We start from the raw sequence: 19,283 nt of genomic DNA on the forward strand, positions 1-19,283 counted from the left end.
GGCCTTTAGGGAACCTCAGTAATAATAGAGGACGGGGAGGACTGCTGCCTCCTAGTTTCTAATAGACAGTTTCAAACACAGCAGATTGGTTTTGGTTTGGTTTTGTTTTGTTTTTGAGACAGTGTTTTTCTGTGTAGGCTTAGTTCTTCTAGAACTCACTTTGTAGACCAGGCTGGCCTTGAACTCAGATTCACCCGCCTCTGCCTCTCAAAGTTCTGGGATTAAAGGTGTACATCACCACTGCCTGCCTTAGACTAGCTTTCTAATTGAGTTCATGAAAGTAAAACAAATGAGGACATTTTTGTTTTTGCTTTGTGTTTTGCTTTTCTAAGAGGCTTGCAATGATTGTATTGTACTTTTAAAGAACATGTTGCACTAGAAGTCTCTAATATTCAGTTGGTGCAATTTTGAATAAACTACACCTTTATTAGTATTACTTGGTGAAGGGCTTTTCTGACACAGTGAAGCATTAGAATGTAAAAAGTCAAAGGCTTGAGTTTTTTAGTTTAGATCATTGCATAGATACATGATAACTGTTACACAGATTTCTTTACGGTCACTACTCTTTCCCACTTCGCTGCTGAAGGTGAGCCCTTTATCTTCATAGTCCTTCTCACTCACTGCCTTTCATACACACACACACATTTTTACTACTACTACTACTACTACTACTACTACTACTACTACTACTACTACTACTACTACTACTACTGTTAGCGATGAAGTGTCCTAATAGGTTTTGTTACAAAGACACAGTGACATGGAATGAATTAGAGTCAATAAGCCTTGATGAGCCGGGCTCACCTTTAATCCCAGCACTCGGGAGGCAGAGGCTCCGATTTCTGAGTTCAAGGCCAGCCTGGTCTAAAAGTGAGTGCCAGGACAGCCAGGGCTATACAGAGAAACCCTGTCTTGAACCCCCCCCCCTCAAAAAAAAATAAGCCTTGATGGCAGAATCTCACTGACCGTAATGTGTGACCTTCTGAAGTAACTTCATTTAGTTACTTTCCACATCAGACCTTTTTTTGAGTTAGATTATGCTATTACTTTCTATTTGATTTTAGAAATTCATGATTTCCTCAAGTATAAAATTTGTTTTGTGTGTCAAAAGTATCTTAACTCTAGTTAGCATGTAACTGTTACAGATAGAGGCAAAAATATCTGTTTAATATAGTAAATACAGCCTCTCACAGAGGAGCACACCTATAACCCCATTACTTGGGAGCTGAAGATGAAGATCCTAGAATCTAAGCCAGCTTGGGAGACACACTGAGCCCCAGTCTCAGCAAATAAATCCCAAACTATCCATCTTTTCATAATTTGCTTTATTCCTTTTGAGACTAGAGAAAAGAAACTTAGTGTATACACATTTGTAAGAAGAAAATTTGCTTTGTTTTTCCAAACTCTCCTCAGTATTTATCTGTGATCAGCAGTGTTACTTTTAGTGGCATCTCATAAATAAGGTAAATCTATTATATCGTGGATCTGTGCATACTGATGTTATAAAGATACTTTGAGAGTTTTGGACAGTTGTGCATTTATATAGGTTAGACATCAAAAACAAACACTTCTGTTTCTTTTCTACAGGCACCAAGATTTTAGTGTTTTGTATAACACCAGTGCTGTATCTGGGCCTGGTACTAACAGTGTGGCATGGTTTTCATATACTTTCAGGATTATTATCTTTCAATACTTGGACCTGCAAACATCAAAAAAGCTATTGAAGAAGCTGAAAGACTCTCCGAAAGCCTTAAACTAAGGTACTGATGTTACTATAAATTCTGTAAAAGAATGCAAATTAGAAGATGATAATACTATAGGTTTGTTCATTTATATCTAACCATACCTATAATAGCCATTTCCTGCAAACAAGTCATATGTTAACTGATACTGCCCATGTTGATGTGTTACTACTAATATTCTTCATGAACATTTTAGGCTATTAAAATGGCACTGGTGTTTTACATTAGAACTCATGTCCAATTTTTCATGTTAAGGTATTTGTAAATTTTTTTGGCATAATAAAAAGGAATTTTAATTCTTCACATATGTATGTTATATTAGAAACTGCTATTGGCTTTAATATGAAGTATTTATTGTTAGTTTTAATCTCCCTGTAATTGCAAAAATCACATATCTTAAAAACAATCTGATTTCAGTATTTACCATGACTGCCTTTCCAGTTTATGAAATGATTACAAATAAGGGCTACAGAAATGGCTCAGGAGTTAAGAGCAACTTGCTGCTCTTTCAGAGTACTTGAGCGTTTTGTTTGTCCTTTGACCCAGTATTGTTTAGAAGTATGGCATTTAATTTTCAGATATGAGATTTTTCTGGGTATCTTACTGATATCTATTTCAATTTCATCATCGCTACAGATAATTGATTATTAAACAGTTCCTGTTTATGGTTCTACATATACTTTTACCTTGGCCAGGATGCAGTGTGTACTTGAAAAGACAAGTGCAGTGACTGAATATACCCCACAATGGAAATGCAAGTTCAGCTGGAGTGTGATAGGGTGGGGATGGTTAGGAGGGGTTAGAGTTGACAGACCTTATTTACACTGTAGTACTGTTTGTCATTTAGGTCTCTGTGCTTTGTTGAATGCTGTTCAGATCTTAACTATTTTCTGCCCCACCCCCTCAAGGATTTTGAACCTAGGCCCTGTGCTACCACAAATGCTCGAACTTGGAAAGATACACACACACACACACACACACACACACACACACACACACACACACACACACACACACACACACTGCCATGAGTTGCCCAGACTATCCTTGAATTTGCAGCCCTCCTGCCTCACCGTCTCAAATATCTGAGGTTATGGACCTGCGTTTCCAGGCCTGGTCTAGCCCAGCTTTTGTTACTGGAGGTGGTGGTGGTTTGTTATGAGTTTTTGTTTTGTTTCATGGGGTGTTTATTTTGGCAACGAGGTTGTAACAATTATTATGACAGGATACTAAAAATCTAAACAAATACTTTATTTCTCTCTGTAATCACATTGAGCTTTTGTGTATCTTAAGTTGGATTTAGGAATTTATACATCTATGGTTATCATACATTCCTGATGAATTCCATCACTGTTTCTCTTATCTGGAAACAGTCTCTCCTTTGAGGCTGGCCTGCAGCTTTCCTTCATTACTGGCAGCCCATTCAATTTCATTCTGTCCTACTTTTCCATTTATCCTGACAGTCTGCCTCACTGACATGGTCCCTCTGTTCATGCCTAAACCGGCCGTAGCATATATGCTTAAGGAAAGCAAGGGGAAGTACTTTTTTCTCTACCTGCCTTTCCTGTCCTGTTTTCTGGCTCGCTCTGTTGCTACATGATGCAGGTGTCTGCCTGACTCCTTGCTGGGCTCTAGAGAATCGCCCTAGCTTTTCTGGTAGTCCACATTTGTGAGGAACAAGTTCTTCACTTTTCTTATCTAGAAATACTTTTATTTTTACTCCTGTTTTTCATTTGCTTGCTTATTTGTTTGGGTGGGAGCATGTGGTCGTCTGCCACAGCTTGTGGGAGTCATTCTCTCTGTCAGACTAAGTTATGAACTGATGCCCTTGTTCCTAAGTAATGTTTTCATAAGATTCGTGCTTCTGAGTTGACAGGGTTTTTGTTGTTGTGTTTGTTTGTTTTGTCTTTTGTCCCCCTTGGTAGCTCTGGCTAGCCTGGAACGCTTTTATATAGACCAGGCCAGCATCAGAGTCACAGAAGCCTTTGGGGCGCTGGAATTAAATGTGCAGGGCCATGCCCAGCTGTCTTCTATTGATTCTGACATGGAAATCCCCACCAGTTGGTCCTGTTGTTAATTTACTGTATGTCTTATGTCCTTCTTTCCTGGCTTGAGATTTTCTCTTTAGTAGCAGTCTATGATGTGACTACCATTATTTTTCTATTTTTTCTAATTGGGATTACTGGACTCTGCATCTGTAAATCTATGTCTTTTATCAAATTTGGGGAGTTTGGGGCTATGATTTCTTCAAATATTTTTATTCTGTTTCATTCTCTTACTGGCACTCTGGCTATTCTTGTGACAGGCCTTTGGTTTGTCAGGAAATCCACCTGAGGCTGTTTCTGTTGCTGTCTAAGCCTCTCTTGTCATAGTTTTTGTTGCTCTTTAGGTTGTAAATGTTGTCTCCAGTTTTCAGGTTATTTTTCAGAAACATTTTAACTCTAGAATTTCTGTTTAGCTATTTTATAGTATCTGCTTTTTTACAGAAGTGTCCTTTATGTTTAGTCATTACAAACCATGTTTCACATAGCCATGGCCAGAGTTGGTTAGCTGCTGTGATTGCTGTTTTAAATCTGTCATTCAGGTTTATCTCAGCCAGTTTGCACTGCTTGCCCTTTCTCTCTGGATGTCTTATTTTCTTGCTGTGTTGGTTAGTTTCGGACATGGTGGGTTTTATTCCCTTCAAGAGTGTTAGGGTATTTTGTTCTAGAATGGTGGTGAACTTGGCTGGGTTGGATTTTATACACTGTCTTGCCTGTGGTAGTCAGCATCTGGAATGTCTTTTAAAGTTAGCTGTTTCCTCAGTGTTTGCTCTGTTCTTACTTAGTTTGGGTGTTGGCTATAGACTGGGACAACTTTATGCAAAGAGGGCTGAAACTTTGGCGCTCTGTATTAGTTTTAGCTGCCTCTTCAGCACATGAAGTCCTGGTGTTAGGAATAAAACCATCAAAATTAGAGAGTTTGACAGATGTCCTTCCCCTTCCCAGTTCTTCACCCTGCCTGCTCCTTATCTTTGTGGCAGTCCAGAGCTGTGGCTGTCTGGGGAGGTATATGTCCTTCATATACAAGTATGGACAATAGACAGTATAAGCATGCCAGAGTTTTAGTTCGTTCTTTCCTAACTGACTGGAGTAAATTATTTGTTACCCTTTTCTCTCTCGGCTCTACCTTCTCTCTTCCTTCCCTCACCACCCCATCTCTGTCTCTGTCTCCATCTCCCCTGATCCTCTTAAGTTCAGAACCAGCAGTCATTACTGTATTCACTAATGACTGGGTGAGCAATGTCTTAGGATAGCTGCAAACTGTACTCACCATAGCTTGTTTAACATTTAGCAAAATAGAAGATAATCACGTCTTGACTTTGATAATAATTCTCCAGTTGATGTGGTTAATACCTTTCTTGAATACTTGTTTTAACATTTTGATCTAAATCATCTACACAGTGAGATACTGGGAGAAGTCCTCTTCCAGAGTGAATCAAGAGTTTGTTTAAAAAGTGAAATTGTAGCAGAATTGATAATTACTTGAAATTAGTGAAAAAGCAAGAACAACATTAATAAAAAGAGCATAACATTTATTTTTCAAGGTGTTTGTCCAGTTTAAAGTACACAGACAGCCCCTGAGGGCAGATGCATGTGGTTTGTATGGGAACTCTAGCAGAATTCTCCCAAGCCAAGATGCTAAGTATGAAACATGAACGCCCTTAGCTATACTCCATCACATTAATAGGAAGCTTCTTTCAACTAGATACGAAGAGGCTGAAGTTCGGAAACAACTTGAAGAAAAGGACAGACGGGAGGAAGAGCAGCTGCAGCAACAGAAAAGGCAGGAGATGGGGAGAGAGGACAGCGGTGCGGCAGCCAAACGCTCTGTGGAAAATTTACTGGATTCCAAAACCAAAACCCAAAGGGTATTGCAAGTTTATTGTGTAAACGCTGGTCCTGTTTGCCAGGTGACCTATCTGGAGGAGGTGCACTGCCACTGTAAAGTTCTTTTGAGGCAATAGGGATACCATTGGTTGGAATTAGAATCAAAGGTCCTGACTGCAGGTTTTCCTGTGAGCTTCCACAGCAGCACTGTCCTGGTCACTGGTTACAATGTTAGCAGTCACTACAGTGGAAGGAGGGTGGCCTGAGAGGAACCATTGGATTGTCATCTATCTATCTAGTTCTGGGCCTGTGTGAGTTTTGCTTAACAACTCTTGGACTCAGGTTTGCCAAATGAAGATCTTTTTTTTTTTTTTTTTTGGTTTCTTGAGACAGGGTTTCTCTGTATAGCCCTGGCTGTCCTGGAACTCACTCTGTAGATCAGGCTGGCCTCGAACTCAGAAATCCGCCTGCCTCTGCCTCCCGAGTGCTGGGATTAAAGGCGTGAGCCACCATGCCCGGCCCAAATGAAGGTCTTAAAACGAGGTCTAAGGTGTCTTTTTCCTACTGATAAATCTCCATTAAGAGAAGGACCAGGGCCAGGCATGGTGGTAAGGTGAGTGCCTTTAATCCCAGCAGAGGCAGGTAGAGCTCAGAGTTCATTCAAGTGAGTTCCAGGCCAGCCAGGGCCACACAGGGAAACCCTGCCCAAAAAACAAAAATAAAATAAAGAGCAAAGGACTTGGTTTGCTGCTTTATTTGGTCCCAAACAGTTTTGGTTACTGGAGTCTTAGGCACACACGCCATCTATTCCTTTCTTCCTCTATTCCAGTTTTCCCTTTGTCTGTCCTGTTCAGCGTTTTATTCAATCTTCTTAGCATGTGTACAAGATGTCTTTATCAAAAGCCACCAGTGACACAATCTCTGCCAGCTGTCACTGTGCCCCTTCCTTACTTTCTCAGAATTACTCTCCTGAAGATGTAAGTGGTTTTCAGTTGTTGAACTCCTTGGAGGCTGTGCTTTGCTCCCTCTGATCCCTGTGTTTCTTAGGGGTACGTAGTGTTCCCCTGTTGCTAGTGTGGATTGCTGGTATTTGGGAGAGGTCTCACTGGGTTAAGCAGTCTGATCTCCCATTGTTGGAATTCACAGGGAGACAAACCACTAACCTTCTCAACAGGTCAAGTGGCTGCCGTAAGCAATAACCGGACTTAAAGGGGAATCTTTCATTTTGTTGCCTTTTCTTTTGTTTGTTTTTTAAGATAATTTATTTTTATTCTTTGGGCATTGGTGTTTTCCCTCCATGTATGTCTGAGTGCGGGAGTCAGATCTTGGAGTTACAGACAGTTGTGAGCTGCCATGTGGGTGCTGGTGTTAAGAGTCAGCAGTCAATGCTCTTAACTGCTGAGTCAGCTCTCAAGCCCCTTATTGCCTTTTTAGAAGTGAGTAGTCACTTTTTTTCTCTAATTTGAGACAGAGTCTCTTGTAGCCCAGGCTCACTTAAGTCGTTAAGGCTGGCCTTGAATTTCTGCTTTTTGCCTTTGCCCCAATTTCTAAGATTATAGGCCCTTGTAATCTTGCCAAGCTAATGGCATGCTAGGGTAAGCAAATGACCAGCTGTGCTACATCTCCCACCCTGTTACTGTGACGTTAACATTTGCCCACTTTGTCTCCTACACTGTTTCTCTCGCTCTCACTCTCGCTCTCGGCTTGAGTATTTGTACTATTTGAGTAGCTGCTCTGCTACTTTACTGCTAACTGCTTTGCTGCACAGTTCTCATAACTGTAGTCCTCGCCACCCTGTAAACTTAATAGTAACTCCTTAGTATCCCCGGGTGCTCAGTCTGTATTCGGATTTTGCTGTTGCCTGCATGTTAATTTCACAAGTTAATTTGTCCACAAGTTAATTTCACAAGTTAATTTGTTCACAAGTTAATTTGTTGAATCATGATGCAAAACAGTGAACTGTCTTCTGATTGTTATATCTCTTAAGGCGCTAAAATAATTTCCCTTTAAGATTCTCTTCCTCTGAAACTTCGTCATACCATGTACTTGACTGAATAAAGAAAGTGAACCACACTTTCCCCCAGCCTGTAGGCTTTCCTTTATTTCCTGCAGTGTCAGGGCAGTGCTGTTTAGTTTCATGATGAGAATTCTCTGCGGATGATACCCTGTGTTTCATATTGTGTCATGCTAGGAGCCAGACGATATATATAACTTGGGCAAATGTGTACCTACAAGTGTGTTACTAACTTTGACCCATAGGTTCAAGCGGGTCCTCAGTTTTCCCATCTATAAAATGAGCTAGCATCTTACAAGGTTATGTCATGTTGCCTCGGAAAATGTAAACTGTATAAGTAGTAGAAGTAGTATGTTGTTATTACTTGATTTTCCTTTAATTTTATGGTAGAAAACACTGACTAGAATACTAGAATTGCTGTTTCATTTTAAGAAACACTTCCTAATTAAGTACTCAAATGATATCTGGCACTTGTTTAAGAAAATTGGAGCCTGAACAGCGATTCTGATACACTTGTGGTTATTTTAGCTGATGCCTAGTAAAGCCAGTCCTGTGTCTAAACTCTTGAGGGCAGAGGGTGTTACCAGGCTGAGTACTTCATGCACTCAAGGCAAGTGCTCTGCTCCTGAGCTGTATCTTTTTTTAAATGTGTATTTTTTATAAAATGCCATTACTTGGCACACTATTTCTTAGCTTTCGATTGCAATGGAGTATTAAGTTTGAGTCTCTTTTGTGAAGTTGAAACGCTTTTCTTCTGTGAACTAGATTAACGGCGAGAAGAGTGAAGGAGCTGCAGCTGCAGAGAGAGGTATGTGAGAAAGGACGTTCCGCTGAGTCTCTCCACTGGAATAGACTTCAGTTTGATACAGGGAGAGTCTTCCTGTACTCTGTAAGTTCTGTATTGGTTTACTGAGGGGAGAGTTTATGCACCATTTTAGTCTGGTATGATTAAATGTGGCAGTGTGCAGCTTACTTGTTTTGTTTTCTAGGTACAGTAGTTAACCATAGTGTAGTATTTGAGAGATGACCACTCAGCAGCTGCTCTTCAGTATACTGAGTATGATACTTACCACTCTACCTCAGCTTCCCCATCTGTAAAGAGGGTTTCTTTTGGCTCACGGTTCCAGGGTACAGTTGATCACAGCAGGGAAGTAAGTAAGGAGCTTGAGGCAGCTGGGCAGCTGCAGTGCAGTCAGGAGGCAGAGGAAGGTGAGTGCTAGCACTCTGGTCATCGCTCCTCTTCACCCAGACAGTACCTCAGCCGTGGAGCCATGCCACCTCAGCCAGCTAATAGAAATGAGACAGTTCCTCACAGACGTGCCTAGAAGGTGTCTCTACGGTGATTTTAGATACTGTGAAGTTGACAGCATTAACTGTCAAAGGAGTTAGTAAGGAAACAGTTCATAGTGAATTCAGCTGCACATATTAAACTTTGAGAATCCATAGTAAATTTAAGGGCTGTTAGCTGTTATTTGTGATTCTAGTTTGTAAGAGTTAATTATTTAGTGGATGCCCTTATGCCCCGAAGAAGAAATCTTAACCTGTAATTTGCATGTATCCATACCTGGTATTGTGAGATCTAGTGACAAGTTTATGACCTACCAATAAGATAGGTAGTTGACTTCATCTATTAGAGAAATTTTTTCTTTTTCAGAAAAACTATAAATTAAACATAATTATATGTAGCACCAAAGTAATTGTGTACTGATCATACAGTAATTTTAAAAATAAACTACGTGTAGTGTAAGGTACTTTCCTCGAAGCTGTTGGTGATCTTAAGGTTAGTTTTCATCATCCTTGTAGTTCATCCTGCGTAGGTATTACCCCATTCTCCGTGGTAGAAGGTGCTTCTGGCAAGCCGTGTCTGTATCTAAAGTTTAATGTGATGCTTTTTGATCTTTCGCTGCAGGTGGTAAAGCTGAAAAAAAAAATAGCAACATAGTTTTGTTTGTTTTTGCCAAATTGCATACCCCATTCCAATTAATTAATAATTGGAAATCTAAACATTCCAACAGTCCTCATAGCACCTCGTCAGAGACCCAAAAAAAATTAGAAAAAGATAAATTAGAACCTGTTGAGACTCATTTGTTTACGACAGTAACTTATCTATACAAGACTGGCCTTGAATTTTATATGTAGTCAGGGCTGACCTTTTAATGCAAGTACTCCACCATGCCCAGTTTATGCAGTTGCTGGAGATTGAACCCAGGGCCTCGTATGTGCTGGAAAAGTATTCCAGCAACTGAGCCACATCACCAGCCCTTGTGACTTTATTAATCATGCATTTTGTGTATGAAATGTTTCTATTTTAATGAAGCACATATTTAATTTTCTTTCTTTGAGAGAACTAATACCAGATACAGTTGGGACCTTGACATGAAGGTTTTAATTGGGCGAAGGGAGTCACAATGGAATCAAAGCCAGAGCTGAAGGCTGCTAGGCAGATACTATTCCACTGAGCTGTGTCTAACCTGTGTATAAACAAGACATGGAACTTGTCTCTTAATAAATGTCAGTATATGTGTTCATGTAAAAGATAAAAATTGACTGTGGGATGATAAGCCTGTGATGTCAGGAATACTTTGCTCTTCCATGTTTGCTAATATGCCAGCACATAGAACTGGGTGTTTCTTGTCATTTACTACTATGTCTCTCAATTCCAAGGAGCCATCACAGCAAAGGAACTATATACGATGATGATGGATAAAAACACAAGCTTAATTATAATGGATGCTCGAAAAATACAGGATTATCAGCATTCCTGTATCTTGGATTCTCTCAGTGTTCCTGAAGAAGCTATCAGTCCAGGGTAGGTCATTGTGTGCTTAGATAATAGACAAAGTGTGCTATGCTAACAGGCTGGCCTTGAATGTGTGGTGCTCCTGCTTGGCCTCCTGGTGTGTAAAAGACTGTGTCCTTTTCAATCAACCTGTGTACTGTTGTCTCCATTACTGTGTAAGCCCGGTGTGCTTATTACCATTGCTCTGCTCATTTCCTTGTATAACAGCTTACTGGCCTGTTTTGTTTTTAGACTTGGGCCTTTATGTATTGGATATGTTCTTGCTTTTTCCATTTATACAGGAACATATGAATTTATTAAACTTAGTATAATTAAGTTTAATTGATTATTAAGTTACATTTAAAATTAAATTATAGAATGGGTAGAACAAAGTATGAAGATAATACATAAGAAACTTAAATTTGGGAAACACTTTTTGACTCTGTTATTACCCAACATCTTCACTAAACTTCTAAACGTAAAAGAATGATGTAGGCAAATAAATGCCTCTTAAGAAGCTCACATTTCATTGGCTTCCATTCCATTCCGTTGTAGGTCAAGCATCTTGATCTATCTCTGTAAGGTCAGCTAGATGCTGATAGTTTATACTGGCTCCTCCTCCACTGCCCTTCCCACCTGATACAGCAGCCAACATTATTACTTAGGAACAGATTTTTTTTTTTTTTAGTCCAGAGACATTTTGCTTTATTGGTAAAAGTTTCACCAGTCCCACTCAGCTTGCCAGTACTGTCGGTTAAACACTAAATGCTGGGTGGGTTCTAGAACACTGGCTTGTTTTTCTTTTTAATCAACAGAATGGATCTGTGTTATTCAATCATCCTGTCATTCAGCAAATATTTTCTGAGCAGTAGGCTGGGTTACTGTGGTTCTAAGTGCTGAGGCTAAACCAGGAAAGAGATAAAAGTTGTTGCCTTTGTGAAGCTTTTATTTAAATAGCCAGATAAGGACAAGAAAAATGATAAAAATTAAAATAAATAGTATTCCTTAAGTTAAGGTGTGGTGGGTGGATGTGTATTGGGATGTGTATGTGTCTGTCTGATGTCTGTTTTTCTGTCTTGGAGTAGACCCTAAAATTTAGTTTAAGGAAGACTCACAGAAAAGTTCTTAGCAAGTGTTGAATATGTGCACAATATTCTGAGACCAGGAGTGGGAGCAAACAGAGAAGACAGGGAGACTAGAGGTCCTAAGCAGGAGCACAGAAAGGGACAAGCCGTTAGAGAAGAGAAGGATGGGGTAACAGGATTGCAGTCTGGGTAACAGGCCATGGTAAGGGCCTGAACTTCTATATGAACAAAAGAATAGCTGAGCACTGACTCCTTCGTAGTTGAGAACATGCTGGTGACAGGACCTAAGTTAGCACAGACCCGAGCTGTAACCACAGGCAGGCTGTCATGCTTTAAGGAAGCATGACATATGCCAGGCATATGCCAGGGTACTGGAACATGGGGTAATAGCTCCTGACTGGTACTGCTGCGGGGAGTCAATAACGTCTGAAGCATATGGTGTCTGGCATACTGTAAGCACTGTGTGCTTGCTGACTAAGTTAAATCTTGCTGTTTACTTACTGTAAGTATAGAGAGACATGAGCTTAAATATGAATAATGTATCCAACGTGACTCTACAGTTTAGATTTGGCTGAGAAGGGGTCCAGGTGATTTCCTGTTTTCAGTTTTGCTGTGTCCCACCCCCATCTTTTTTTTATAAGATTTATTTATTTATTTTACATAAGTACACTGTTGCTGACTTCAGACACTCCAGAAGAGGGAGTCAGATCTCATTAAGGATGGCTGTGAGCCACCATGTGGTTGCTGGGAATTGAGCTCAGGATCTCTGAGCCAACCCCCATCTTTTTTTTTTTTTTTTTTTTTTTTTTTTTTTTAAGAAGTTAGAATTGAAGCCTGGCATGATGGCACACACCTTTAATCCCAGCACTCGGGAGGCAGAGGCAGGTGGATTTCTGAGTTCCATGCCAGCCTGGTCTACAGGGTGAGTTCCAGGACAGCCAGGGCTATACAGAGAAACCCTGTCTCGAAAAACCAAAAAGAAAAAAAAAAAAAAAGAAAAAGAAGTTAAAATTGAGTCTGTTTCTTTCCCTCTCTAGTAATTACTAAAGCACTAACATGCAGTAAAGAAGGGATAGAATATCTTTGGCTAGTTAATATCTTAATATGGAGCTTAACTTGGGAAAGCTTGTCCTGGTATGGCACAGAATATGCTCAACTTTGCCTCAATACAAATGCTCATGTATTTCAGAGTCACTGCTAGTTGGATTGAAGCAAACCTCTCAGATGATTCTAAAGACACATGGAAAAAGAGGGGGAGTGTGGACTATGTGGTCCTTCTCGACTGGTTTAGTTCAGCGAAAGATTTGCTGCTTGGGACCACTCTACGGAGTCTGAAAGATGCACTTTTCAAGGTTGGGGGCTTTCCTCATTACTCTAACTGCCGTTGTCTGATTGTTGGGAGTCTGGTTATTTTGACTGGCTCTGTTAGACTTTTAAACCAACTGTACTCTTACAAAGTTGTGCTCAGTAATCATCTCGGAGGTGAATATTTAATATTGAAAGTCATAATGTGTTAGTGAGCCTGGGTTCAGTCATTCTCTTTTCAGAAATTGTACTTAAGCGGGTGACAGCATGGGTGCTTATCTTTGGTGTCTATCCCAGTGTGGCAGGGTTGGGAGTGTTTTAAGTGATTCATTACATTTTGAAATATCTGTGTACAGACACACAGGGGAGGGGGCAATCATATAAGTGATGCAACAGTTAATGAAATTCATATAAAAGAAAAGACAAATTAAGAGTTTTGTTATTTTAAGCTGGGGTGGAGTGGAGGGTGGGGCATGCTTTTAATCCCAGCACTCCAGTGGGGGATGGGGGTAGGGCAGAGGCAGGCTGGCCAATCTCTGTTTCAGGCTAGCCTGATCTACAAAGCAAGTTCTAGGATAGCCAGGGCTATTAGACACAGAAGCCTTATCTTGAAAAACCATTATTTTATAGAAACACATTTTGAAAAGTGTGTATATGTGCAGGAGGTAGGAATAAACCGCAGAGTGTAGAAGTGCTATCAGGTCTAGGCGCTCAGGGCTAGGTAGGCTTTGTTTTGTGATTATTTTATAACTTTTCATCTAAGATCATAGATTGTTTTTGGGTTCTTAAACTTTATATATCTTCATTTAATGTTGTATTTTGAATTTATTTTTTTGTTTTCATTTTGCTTAACAGGGAACAGTTCCACACTTGGGTTTGTTGTGATCTGTGGTTTTTGCTGTCAAGAGACTGTCCCGTCTTAAAGATATCTATCTTTATTTTGTAGTGGGAAAGTAAAACTGTCCTGCGCCATGAGCCTTTGGTGTTGGAGGGCGGCTATGAAAACTGGCTGCTTTGCTACCCGCAGTTTACAACCAATGCTAAGGTCACTCCACCCCCTCGGAGCAGAGCTGAAGAGGTGTCTGTCTCATGTATGTATGTATGTATGTATGTATGTATGTATGTATGTATGTGAAAATTGTGTTTAAAATTGCTTCAGTACAGTCTAAAACACTTAGGTGTTCAGGGTAACCTTACTTGTATATGCCTTTGTCCTATGAAATGCTAGTTTGTTTTCAGGAAAAACAACACAGACTAGGAGTTCATGTTCTTTAAGACAGTGGTGATTGCCCTTTCACTCTGTTAGCTATCACACATAGCCTGCATAGCACGTAAGTACTGTGTGTGAAGTTTGCGGTTCTTAAATAAATGTATTGTTCTTTTGGCAATTTTAGTGGATTTTACTTATCCCTCATTGGAAGAACCAGTTCCTTCCAAACTTCCTACCCAGATGCCACCTCCTCCTATAGAAACAAATGAAAAGGCACTGTTGGTAACTGATCAAGATGAAAAGCTGAGACTGTCAACCCAGCCAGCTCTAGCTGGACCTGGTGCGGCTCCCAGAGCTGAAGCCTCACCCATAATTCAGCCAGCGCCTGCTACAAAGAGTGTTCCACAGGTATTGTCTTGGCGTTTGTTTGTTTGTTTGTTTGTTTGTTTTTTACTAACTTTATTCTTTTGTTTTAATGTCATATTGACACATGTTACACAGAATTTTATATATTATCTATGATACCTTAGAAAATATAACCTCAGAAGGATTTGTGCATCTTGGCACCTTTATTTATTTTATTTTTTTTAAGATTTATTTATTTATTTGGGAAGCTGGAGAAATGGCTCAGTGGTTAAGAGCACCAACTGCTCTTCCAGAGGTCCTGAGTTCAGTTCCCAGAAACCACATGGTGGCTCACAACCATCTGTAATGGGATCTGGTATGTCTGAAGACAGCTACAGTGTACTTGTATACATTAAATAAGTTAATTAATTTTTAAAAAGATTTATTTATTTTATGTAAATGAATACTGTCTCTGTCTTCAGACACACCAGAAGAGGGCATCCAATCCCATTACAGATGGTTGTGAGCCACCATGTGGTTGCTGGGAATTGAACTCAGAACCTCTGGACAAGCAGTTGGTACTCTTAACCACCGAACGGTCTCTCTAGCCCCAGGCACTTTATTTTTAACAAAAACCTTTTATAATAATTACCTCTGTTGCCCTGGCTATATTAGACTCCCTACAAGACTTCAAAGCTCGCTGGTGGCCATTTCTCATAACCTGTAGCAACAGCTTGTGTTCCGAGGTAGATGGAAGAGCTCAGCTGGTGACGTTGCTGTGATTTGACTGGCACGGCTGCCCTCAAGTGTCTGCCTCAGATGGCTCTCAGGACTCCATGAGAATAACCAAGTCTGCAAGTGCTCGGTCCCTCTTACACATCTGTGTGTCACCTGCGCACCACCCAGAGCTTAAGTCCTCTCTGCATTACTTGTGGTGGTTACAGAGGCTAGGTGAGCAGCCAGCTACCATACTGGACTGTTCAGAGTAATGATGAGAACAGTTCTCTGACGTGCTCCGGACAGAAGCAGACTTTTACAAACAAAACATTGCACTGTGGAGGGTAGGCCCATCACTGTAGAAAATGGAGCCCATCACTGTGGAGAGTGGTTTGCCTACTTTTGCTTATCAGAGAGGTGAAATGTCAGTGTTCTGGCTTTAAAACATATTTTAGTTCCATTTCATTGGCGTTTGAAATGTTAATGATAGTTATTTAAAGATATTGAATGATATTCAGATAAAAATTTAGAGGTTCTTGTTAGGTTCTCTTTGAAGAAACAGTAATAAAACTTGCCTAGACAGTATTCATTATGGATCTGTAGCAGTCGCTTTCCCTGCAGTATTAACATTTGAAGTGGATGATGCTGATTTCTTTAGAGCTGTCGAAAGTCAGTATCTTCATCATTTTTAAAGTTATCTAATATTTCAGATTAAATATTAAACAAATTGAATAAATAAGTCTTCTTAAAGTATAAATATAAGACATTATAAAGAGAAGGTATATTATTGTAAATGCCTTCATTTTAATTGAATTCTAATACTTGTATATCCAAGATGACTGAGAATATAGTTTTTCCAGTGTATTTTGAGGTTCACTGCACTCAATAATCTGAGAAGCAATTGAGGAAATTTCTATTTGAAGGTTTGTAAATGTGGGTAGGATGGATTCTCTGCAGTGACTGAGAGAGATCTGGTGTAGAGAGAGCCCAGTCACAGAATAGTTCACCATTGCTGTCTAGCCCTTGGGGAGCAGAGCAGGAGAACTGAGTTTCTTTTCTATAGAGAAGCAGCAGCTTTCTGGCTCTGAGGTCTTAATGGGTTTACAGATGCAGAGACGGGTTGGAAAGTGAGTGACTGGGGGCAGACAGCTCTTGACCTGCGTAGCTGAGGGTTCATGCTGAGGAGAGCACCATGACAGCACAGGAGACCAGAAAGACAGCCAGTGACAGAGAATTGGATCTAATCTGAGCTTTGTTCTACAGGTATGAGGAGCTGAGGAAGGAATTGTAAGTTTAAGATAGGAAAGTGTGGTGTTTCTCAGACTGGGGAGGGTGAGTGTGCCAGCAGCTAGGGATCGAAGCTTTGGTTTTAGGTCCGGCTCCACTTTTAGTGTTGGCTTCATCTCCACAGTGGTTCTTCCTACTTCGGTCTCAATTGTAGAAAAGAATAGGTGATTTTGTTTATTTGGGGGATTTTTTTGCTTATTTGAAAAAGTAAAAAGGCAAAAAATAAAAGTGAAAAGGAATTGGGATTTTTTTCCCCACTGACTTTGTTCTAATGGGAACATAAAATACATTTTATAAGCATGCTGCATTAGATCATTATTAGGAAGTTCTCAGTTAAGTTCTCCTTGCTGTTTCAACACACAGTATTTCCAAGAAATGTTAGGGTTACTTCTCACAATGTTGTTAGAGCAGCTAAAGCACCTCTCAGTGCTCACGTTCTAGAATACGGCAGCTTTCTCCCTCAGATGTGGTGCTGGCAGATGGCCCAGCCAATAGAGAGCCTCTTGTGCAAGTGTGAGGATCTGAGTTGAGGGCCTCACAGCCACATGAGAGCCAGGTGCAGCATCACACTCCTGTAATCCTGGAACTGGGGAGGCCAGAGTAAGGGAATCTTGGGCCTGCTGGCTAGCCATCTACTTGATCAGTGAGCTCCAGGCTCAGTGAAAGACCCTGGCTCAAACAGTAAGATGGAGGGCCAACAAGATGGCTCAGTAGTTAAAGGTGGCTTGAGTTTGAACTCTAGGACCTATGTGGTAGAAGGGGAACCAACTCCTGCAGGCTGTCTTCTGACTCTCCCTACTAAATAAGTAAAATTAATACTAGCTGTAAAATATATATAATAATAAGGTACAAGAATAAAGAAGTGGGGCTGGTGAGATGGTTTAGTGGGTACAGGCATTTATGCACAGGCCTGATGACCTGAGGTCCGCTTCAGTCCCTGAATCCTGCAACATGGCAGGAAAAGACCCAACTTCCAGGAGTTGCCTTTTGACCTTCACACTTGACTCTGCATTCACATCACATGCAGTGTGCACACACAAAATAATAAATAGCTATGTTGGGGCTGGAAAGATGGCTTAGCAGTTAAGAGTACTGGCTGCTCTCCCAGAAGATTTGGGTTCAGTTCCCACACTGACATAGCAGCTCACAACTGTCTGTAATTCCAGTCCCAGGGGCCTGACACACTCACATGGACATACAGGCAAAACACCAAGGCACATAAAATACAAATAAGTAAATATTAAAAATAGATAAAGGAAGAAAAATGTTTAAGTATTAAAGAATGAATAGTAGTCAGGCTATGATAAAGTTTATTTAATTCATTTATTCATTTTGTATGTAGGTATATGTATGTGTACTACAACTTAAATATGAATAGCAATGTAAAATAGGATGTTATTAAACAAAAGAGAAACATGGTCAGATTTGTTTTACGATGATTACTTGGGTGAGTGAATGGCTGGGCAGATAAAGGCTCTTGCCAGATAAACCTGGTGACTTGAATTCAATTCCTAGAAGGTGTTCCATAAAGGCGGGAGAAAAGAACCAACTCTACAAAATTGTTCTTTAACTTTCACCCTTATGCTGGGCACATAAGATGTGTAACTGAAAATGGGACAAAAGAGGTGAGCGGGTAGTGGGAGGCTCTTCTGGAGTTTGGGAAGAGAGAATGATGTTAGGCAGTAGGCTTCCTGGTAGTCTCGGGGATGGAGGTAAAGCTGAATGGAATTTTACCAGGCAGCAGAAAGCTGTGGGAAGAACATGGCCTAGAGCTGCCAGGCGACTGGTGTAGTGTATACAGCTGTGTGGAGAGTAGAGGGAAACTGTATTTGTGGGCATCATTCATTCATTTTTGGCCATCTGGGTGTAAGGTATTATGGGGCACTTATGTGGAGATGGGGAGGGTGTAGGTGGGTGTATTGGTATGGAGCTTCAGACTCCTCTGTCAGGTCTTGGTTCTGTGGTCTGTCATTAAGACATGTAACTCTTCTGAGCCCAGAACATGAAACTGAAGTAGGTTTGGGGCCAACTTAGCCTATATATAAGAACTAGTCTCGAAACAGCACTAAAAGCACATTTGTTCTATTTGTGTTTCTCTAGGTTGATCGTACGAAAAAACCGTCAGTCAAGTTGCCTGAAGATCATAGAATAAAATCTGAAAATACAGATCAGAGTGGAAGAGTTCTTTCTGATCGATCCACCAAGCCAGTATTTCCCTCTCCAACCACCATGTTAACAGATGAAGAAAAGGCTCGTATTCATCAAGAAACTGCCCTTCTTATGGAAAAGAATAAACAGGAGAAGGAACTTTGGGACAAGCAGCAGAAGGAACAGAAAGAGAAGCTGAGAAGGGAGGAACAAGAGCGCAAAGCTGGAAAGACACAGGATGCAGATGAACGTGACTCCACTGAGAATCAGCACAAAGCAAAGGATGGACAAGAGAAAAAAGACAGCAAACAGACCAAGACGGAAGACAGAGAGCTTTCAGCAGACGGGGCCCAGGAAGCCACAGGAACACAAAGACAAAGTAAGAGTGAGCATGAAGCTTCTGATGCTAAGGTACCTGTGGAAGGTAAAAGGTGTCCCACGTCAGAGGCGCAGAAGAGGCCAGCAGATGTGTCCCCTGCATCCGTGTCAGGAGAGCTGAATGCAGGCAAGGTAGGTAAAACGAACAGTAAATGTGTATAAGATGGTGACACAGTGGCCTTCCACAAACAGAACAGGCATTCTGGACAGTGCTCAAGGGGTGAGAGACCGTCCTGATCCATTGGTATTGGCTTCTCTGCTTTCCTTTGAGGCCTGTGATGATGTAAATTGATTGGTTGGCCATAGAATCTTTCGTTTATAAAATGTCATACAACTTATAATTATTGCTAGAAATAGTCATATGCATTTCTGTGCTTGCTTGGTGTGTGACCATCAAAAGACGA

At 40.7% G+C, this 19,283-nt stretch overlaps 1 protein-coding gene across 3 annotated transcripts in view; it reads left to right on the forward strand.

Moving 5' to 3' along the window:
- Nucleotides 1–19,283, forward strand: part of Usp8 (ubiquitin specific peptidase 8) — a 52,114-nt gene that overhangs the window by 16,470 nt on the left and 16,361 nt on the right. For all 3 annotated transcript variants that reach the window (XM_011239857.3, NM_001252580.1, NM_019729.3), the window contains exons 4-11: nt 1,675–1,760; nt 5,490–5,652; nt 8,391–8,433; nt 10,290–10,434; nt 12,679–12,841; nt 13,741–13,885; nt 14,189–14,412; nt 18,454–19,011. In XM_011239857.3, the coding sequence (XP_011238159.1) occupies nt 1,675–1,760; nt 5,490–5,652; nt 8,391–8,433; nt 10,290–10,434; nt 12,679–12,841; nt 13,741–13,885; nt 14,189–14,412; nt 18,454–19,011 (1,527 nt within the window). The remainder of the gene's footprint in view (nt 1–1,674; nt 1,761–5,489; nt 5,653–8,390; nt 8,434–10,289; nt 10,435–12,678; nt 12,842–13,740; nt 13,886–14,188; nt 14,413–18,453; nt 19,012–19,283) is intronic.

The sequence above is a fragment of the Mus musculus genome, chromosome 2 (assembly GCF_000001635.26).
Source record: "Mus musculus strain C57BL/6J chromosome 2, GRCm38.p6 C57BL/6J".
In the NCBI taxonomy this organism is placed as follows: Eukaryota; Metazoa; Chordata; class Mammalia; order Rodentia; family Muridae; genus Mus; species Mus musculus.